The 7,500-nt window shown below is 38.6% G+C and overlaps 1 protein-coding gene across 1 annotated transcript in view; it reads left to right on the forward strand.

Moving 5' to 3' along the window:
• The window catches only part of npr3 (natriuretic peptide receptor 3), a gene marked incomplete at both ends in the record, with an annotated part of 14,094 nt that overhangs the window by 4,788 nt on the left and 1,806 nt on the right, over positions 1-7,500 (forward strand). Inside the window, 6 exons of the mRNA XM_079251186.1 lie at positions 1,754-1,876; positions 3,635-3,810; positions 5,938-6,073; positions 7,067-7,161; positions 7,242-7,368; positions 7,449-7,500. The exon at positions 7,449-7,500 is cut by the window's right edge and continues 33 nt beyond it. Of these exons, the coding sequence (XP_079107312.1) occupies positions 1,754-1,876; positions 3,635-3,810; positions 5,938-6,073; positions 7,067-7,161; positions 7,242-7,368; positions 7,449-7,500 (709 nt within the window). The remainder of the gene's footprint in view (positions 1-1,753; positions 1,877-3,634; positions 3,811-5,937; positions 6,074-7,066; positions 7,162-7,241; positions 7,369-7,448) is intronic.

The raw sequence follows: 7,500 nt of genomic DNA on the forward strand, positions 1-7,500 counted from the left end.
ACAGCCCAGTGTTTGTAATTAAAGGCTGCTATACAGCCTGCAGGACTGAGGTGAAGTTTGTCCCACGGACTCGGGGGATATTTCAGGAGGTATGTTGAAGTGACAGAGCTGTGAGGAATGTTCCAGAGAGACTCTGAATCTTCCCTCAGCTCACTGTTTGTTGGCCTGTTTGTTCAGAATCACCAGGAAGTAAACAGATTTACCCATAACTCTGACACGGCCTCCCTCCTGTTTTCTGGTTAATATTTAAATAAATTTCAGCCATTTTTCCAGGTGTCTGGCCTCCATCCGGCTTCTTTCCACAGATCAGAGGATTTTTATAAGAAACTTTTTTTTTTAAGAACTTCTTTAAGAGATCATTTAAGAGATTTAAGAGATTCTTTGTCTTTCCATGTTTCCCTGCAAATTTCTCCTCTTTCCTGCAGGTTTTCCATGTTTCCCTACACATTATCTATGTTTCACTGCAGATTTTCCATGTTTTACTGCAGGTATTTCATGTTTTCTGCATGTTTTCCATGTTTTCCTGCAGATTTTTCACTACTCCTTCCTGGTTTTCCATGTTTTCCTACACATTATCTATGTTACCCAACATGATTTCCATGTTTCCTTTAAGTTTTCCATGTTTCCTGCAGGATTTACATGTTTATCTGCTCCAACACAACCAACACAGTATTTCCTTGTGCAGGACTTCATAGATTGTTGGATTAATGTAATTTGGCTCAGGTATGTTGGAGCAGGGAAACACTGAAAGCTTGTAGGACTGTGGCTCTTATAGGAGCGAGTTGAACAGCTCAAATTTAAAGGGTCAAAGTAGTTTACATCATTACATGTTTGATGGTTTCATGTTAAATCCTGCAGAGTTACAGTGTGCAGGTGTACCACATGGTCTCTCTGTATCCTGATCATCTACCTCAGTGGTTCCCAGCCTGGGTCCCTGGACTCTTTAGTGGTCCCCTTAAAGAGCACAGATGGCCCCTGAGGCTTGGACTGTTCAGAGCCAGTTTGTATGTGTATGTGTGTACGTCCACACAGAGACATGTTGAGGTGGATTTTCTCTCATCTGGATGTTTGATCCACATGAAACCAGTTTCAGGAGCCTTTCATTAATGAGACGTGTCTCTGTGCAGATGATTCTCCTTATAAATGTACAACTATTTATTTTCATACATCACTTCAAAAACTTCAGACCTGCTGACCAAACTTTAAACAACTTTTTAGATTTTAACCCTTTAAATGCCGGTTTGACTTAATGATACATTGTTCATTAGAAACACAAAACATGGAAAACATATCGACATGAATCTTTGGCAGTGTTTCGACTCGAGGATCCGTACAGGATTAGAAGAAAAATCATTAATATTTTTTTGCCATATTAAATAATCCTTCTGGGAACCTTCATGCCTAAAAACGTCCCACTGACTACAACTACATATTTTAATTTTAGGCCAGTTATTTAATGGTTCATTTTGTAATATCTGCATTTCGTTTGGAAGAAAAGTAGTGTAAATTTTTACTGGTTACCACCAAATTCAACTGGTTTACTACTGAAGGCAGATGCTAGAAGTTCTGCTTTTTCCAGGACTGTGCAATACTGCAGATCGTGGTTTCAATCAGCAGCGTAATTTCATGGAATGATTGGTTTTAGGGATTGATCATGATTATGTTCATAATAAAAGTTCTGGTCCTGGTCTTGGTATTACTTCTGGTCCTGGTTCAGGTCTAGTAGCGTCTTTGTCCTGTGTCGTTGCTGCAGTGGTGATCATGTGCCTAAAGGCGGATCGGATCCGGGACGTGATGCTGGCTGCGGACCGGAGCAAGCTGACTGGAGGGAACCGCATCTTCTTTAACGTGGAACTTTTCAACTCGTCAGCATATGGTGAGTTTTATCACGTTACAAGGAAACCTGGAAAATAGTTCAGTTAAGGGTCACAGGGAAGCTGGAGCCAAGCAATCATTGGTCAGAGGCAGGGTACACGGAACATATTAAGGCTGGGCGATATGACGAAAAAATAAAATCTGATTTTTTTAAACCAAATCTGATTCCTGATTTTAATCAAATTTTTTCCCCTTACTGTAAAGAAAAAAAAAAATTACAAACGTCAAAAATTGTTCTTTTTCAAAACTGCTTTTATTGCAGTCAGCGTCGAGGTTTACCTGAATTTAAAGTGTGACTAAACAAGCTGTTAAACAAGAGATGCAGGCGCTGCCGCTGTAAACATTATAAGAAACAACATGTTTGTATAGTGCGTTTCCACTGTCAGATATTTTTTAATTTAATTTAGACCGATGGTCTAAATTAACCTGAAAAAATAAAATAAGTTAAAAACTGGGAGATCAGATACACTCATTAGTAACCATGGGCCGCTGTTTGACAAAGTCCTTTCAGATATTCTTTCTGTTTTTGGTTTTGTTAGTCTGTCGCGAACATTTCTGTTGCCACGGTTACCAACTGGCGTTTGAACCAGCGCAATGATTTAGAATTATTCAGTTATTTGACTGAACTTTTTTTTAACTGGCATCCATTATCACTTTTTAACAGACACCCTGCAACCAATCAGAATCAAGTATTCACCCAGACCGTGGTATAAAACAGTAATAAAAAATAGAGAACAGGTTGAATAGGTGTAAGATATGCTAACACAATGACGGTCATTCAGCTATACGAAAAATAAACATGAACAGAAAATGTGTCCAGTGTTTATGTAACATAATAGTTTTATGTAACTATTGCCTAAAGAACAAAACAAGTATACCTTTACTGTAATTGATAACACACATCACTAAATCCATTGAATTCTTTCTCCTCTGTGTCACTTCTGAATAAGTCCACCAACTCTGCGTGAAGACGTAACTGCATCGTTGTTCAAGCACCGACTGGCGAACTCGTTCCTCTAGCTGTGGCCATCGAGGTTCGCAGGTTGGAGCCTGCGATTAGCTTGTTTTTGTTTTATTCATCGTAGCAAGAGTAGCCTTCGCTTTACGCCAGTCCCGAACAAGTTTCCCTCCAAACTTTATCTCTGCTCCCCGACTACTGTTTTCAGCTGCGAATTTCACTACTGGCAGCTTGTAGTCTGCAGAATATGATTTTATTTGGGGGCATTTATGTTCAGTCTTTCTCAGGAGTCTTTGTAAGTTAATACTGTTTAGATTTTTAATTGTTAACGAGTAGGAGATATCGGTGCATAAGTCTAGAGTGCCCTCTTGTGGCTGTCTGTGAAATTATAAATAGCTTTTCATGTATAAGTCGCTCTGGAGTAAAAGTTGCAGGAACAGCTAACCTATGAAAAAAGTGCGGCTTATAGTCTGGAAAATATTTAATTTAATTTAAATATTTATTTTAAAAAATTAATATGTACAAAATTTAAAGCAGTTTTTTGTACTAGGACGTTTCTGTGTCTAGTTGAAAGTAAACACATCAACAGAGAATAAAGAGCTGTGAAAGAAAACAGGCTGGATTTAATAAGAAACAGTTCAGCTAATAAAGGAGGAAAGTTTAGAAACAGGGTTAAACCAGACATGAACTTAGTTTTTATCTGAATTTTACTGCTGATTCAACGTCAGACTGAACTCAGACACACGTCTGAAGCTGGTTTCTGTCCAACATTCCTGTCCTGATGCGCCTGATGACCTGCAGGTAACGGCTCATGGAAGAGGGGCGATAAAGACGATGACGATGCCAGACGAGCCTTCGCCTTTCTGAACACCGTCACTCTGCTGAGGACGCTCAAACCGGAGTTTGAGAACTTCTCGGTGGAAGTGAGGAAGTCGGTGGAGGGAAGTGGACTTTCTGACTGCGTAGCCTGCGGACATGTACGTATCACACATCAGCTCCTAGAACACCTGGAGAGGACTCAGTCACCACGTCTCGGGGAAATATGGAAATGTTCCAATTTCGTTCAGGGGGTAACCTAGGCAACCACTAACAGAGAGACGAGTCCTCGTACAACTGTTTTAAAACTGGCGCAGGTTGAACCCAGAAGCACTTTTCACCATAGTAACGGATTTGGATCTGCTAGTATCTAGATATAAAGATGGTTGTGTGTGTGTGTGTAATGGAATATAAACATGGACATACTAGGACTTGGAGCGAATGTAATGATGGACTTATGTATAAAATTCATGTCGGTTCATTCATTAGAGTTTATATACTGACATGTAGTGTTATATAAGAGTATATAGCGGTATATAAAGGCATATAATGGCTGATCCTTACAGTATATACATTGATATATAATTGTATAAAACAATACATGGTTATATAAAGTAATATATAGTGGCATATATATATATATATATATATATATATATATATATATATATATATGTGTATATATATATATATATATATATATGTATGTATGTATATATATATATATATATATATATATATATATATATATATATATATATATATATATATATATATATGTATATATATGTATGTGTATATATGTATATATATATATATATATATATATATATATATATATATATATATATACATATATATATATATATATATATATATATATATATATGTATGTGTATATATATATATATATATATGTATATATATATATATATATGTATATATATATATATATATATATTTATATATATGGACCAGGTATATATATATATATATATACATAAGAATATATAATGTCAATAGAGGTATATAATTGTATACAGTTATATATATATATATATATAAGGAATACAATGGTATAGTGTGGTTTATAATGGTATATATAGTTATATATAGTGGTATATAATGGTGTATACATAAGGACATATAATGTCAATAGAAGTATATAATTATATACAGTCAAAAATAGGGAATGGTACATTTATAGTTATATATGGGTTATATACTGGTAAATAGTGGTGTATATATTTATGGATGGTGGAATATAATGGTATATAGTTACATAGTTGTGTTTAATGGGATATAATAATATAGTTATATATAGTGGTATATAAGGGTATGCAAGGTATATATTGGTATTTAAGTAAGGATATATAATGTCAAAAGAGGTATGTAATAATATCCAGTCATATATAGGGAATATAATGGTACATATATATAGTATATATTATTCATAGTGCCATATAATGTTATATAGTGATATAGGGGTATATTTATATCGTGTATAATGGGATATAATGGGATATAGCGATGTATAGAATAAAATAGTATATAGTCTACAATCAATGGACTATATACCATGGTAGACTCATTGTTCTGGCTGATCAGACACGTCACTGGCTGTCATCAGCCAGTTTGACAAGAACTTTAGTGTCATGTGACGGCGTACATCCAGGTCTTCTACAGTAAATGAAGTGCATCACCGATGAACTAATGCTGACATGGAGAAGTTGCTGCTCTTCTCCTTCCTTCTAATTTCACCCCATTGAATTAATAAAATATAATTTTACTTGATTTACTTCATCCAGAGTCACCAGCAACCGATGAGGAATTAAATGAGGTCATACTGCAGCATTATGAGAGAATAAAACAGCAAAGGCTGATGGGAGTTGACGCTATAGTGATGCATTAGCAGTTATAAATCCAGAAGGTGTTAGCTAAGCAGCAGAACTCACTGTCATGTTCATGTAAAGTTATTAAGTTCTGGTTTATGTTAGCAGCCTGAGTCTGAGTGGTGGATGGAGAGGGACATCTCCTCTGTCTGTAAATATTGTTGTTAAAGACGATTAGACGGACTAGCGAGATATCTGCTCATTCTCTGCGCCTCTAACTAAAGACATCAGCTGGTCAGATGAAAAATGTCTCTGTTAAAATCCAGATTTTTTCTTCCAGATGTTTACTGGTGGTCAGACTTGTGCACATCTGCAGAAACTAGTTGAGCAGCAGGAGCCGGATCTTTAAATGTCCATCAAAAAGAATCTCTTTTTACCTTTGGTGTTTCCTGTCAGGTGAACATGTTTGTTGAGGGTTTCCATGACGCCCTGCTGCTGTATGCCACGGCCCTACACGATGCCATGAAGAACGGATACAGCAAGAAGAACGGGACAGAGATCACAACGCGCATGAGGAACCGAACATTTGAAGGTAGATTCATACATCAGATACGTTAAATGTTCCGGTCACTCCTGGAAAGCTACATCCAGATCCAGACCAGATTCTACCAGATCCAGAACTCCAGGTTTTCTACGGGTTTTAGTTAGTATTGTGTCTCTGGAAGCTGATTCAGATGTGATCGTTGGAGACCTGGTGCAGCACATTTATCCTGGTACACCTGGCAGGTGCTGATAGACCCAGAAGAGCTGGAGCCCCTAAATCAGGAAATCTTTGTTAGTATTTGATTGGAAGCCAAACATCAGTTGGGGTGGAAGCTACGTCGATTTTACTGGAAGTATTCTGACATGTTCCAGGTGAAACAGCAACATAATAAGCATAGAACAGAAACCCTCCCAGCATTGTTGAAACCACCTACATGTGCTTGATTGTGGGTCTCTGGTTGGTTCCAGCTTTGTACGGAGGATGGGACGGGTTTTAGAGTTCTGGATCACTGGTCCTGGTTCATTTCGGCTTCGTACTGAGGATGGAACAGGTTTTACAGTTCTGGATCGCTGGTCCTGGTTCGTCCCTGGTTTCCAAGTTTAGTTTAAGTTGGACGTCACTTGGATTTTTAGTTTTAGAGACATGGATTCATGGTGGACCAAAGTGAATGAATATCAGTTATAGGACATTATCATCTTCAGGCCATTTAATTTAATTTGTAACTCCACCAGAACCAGAACCAGAACCAGGTTGGCTCCAATGTCATTAGCAGACCTGCTCTGCATTACGGACCAGAACCAGACATTTTTCTGGTCTTTGAGAGGACACCAGCTGTCAGTCTCTGTGACTTTTACAGAAACTTGTAAAAACTTAATCATGGTCGTCACGGCGACTGAAAACAGAGCGAGAAGAAACATCTTCATCAGACACATAAAGCCATTTCTCTGTGTGAAGTCAGAGCCGGGCCGAACCTGGAGGCTTCCATGTCGCAGAAAGAGTTTCACTGTAAACGATATTTCCATTTTCTGTGATGATGGACAGGAATCGCTGGTCGGGTATCCATGGATACAAATGGGGACAGAGATGGAGACTTCTCTGTGATGGCCATGACTGACGTTGAAGCAGGAACCTTCGAGGTGAGCCGTGCGGTGCCAGCATCCTTCCTGCGGCTGGGTGGGGAAGGCGCTTGACGGTGGCATGTGGTTGTGATTGACAGGTGGTGGCCAGCTACTTCGGAGCGAGCGGAAGCTTCCAGCTGCAGCCGGGCTTCAACCCAGATCGCTTCGTTCTGACAGGCCGACATGAAGCTCCGCCCAGTCTGCCAGAGAAACCAGAGAAATCCTGTAAATATGCCCGACATGCCTGACACGACTCGACCTCTGTCACACACGTCTGTTTCAGCCTCGGCTTCTGTGTCCTCCAGGTAAACTGGGAGTCTCGGCTCTGACTGGAGTGGGAGTGGGAGCTGTTCTGGG

The sequence above is a fragment of the Telmatherina bonti genome, assembly GCF_933228915.1.
Source record: "Telmatherina bonti genome assembly, chromosome: 13".
Lineage (NCBI taxonomy): Eukaryota > Metazoa > Chordata > Actinopteri > Atheriniformes > Telmatherinidae > Telmatherina > Telmatherina bonti.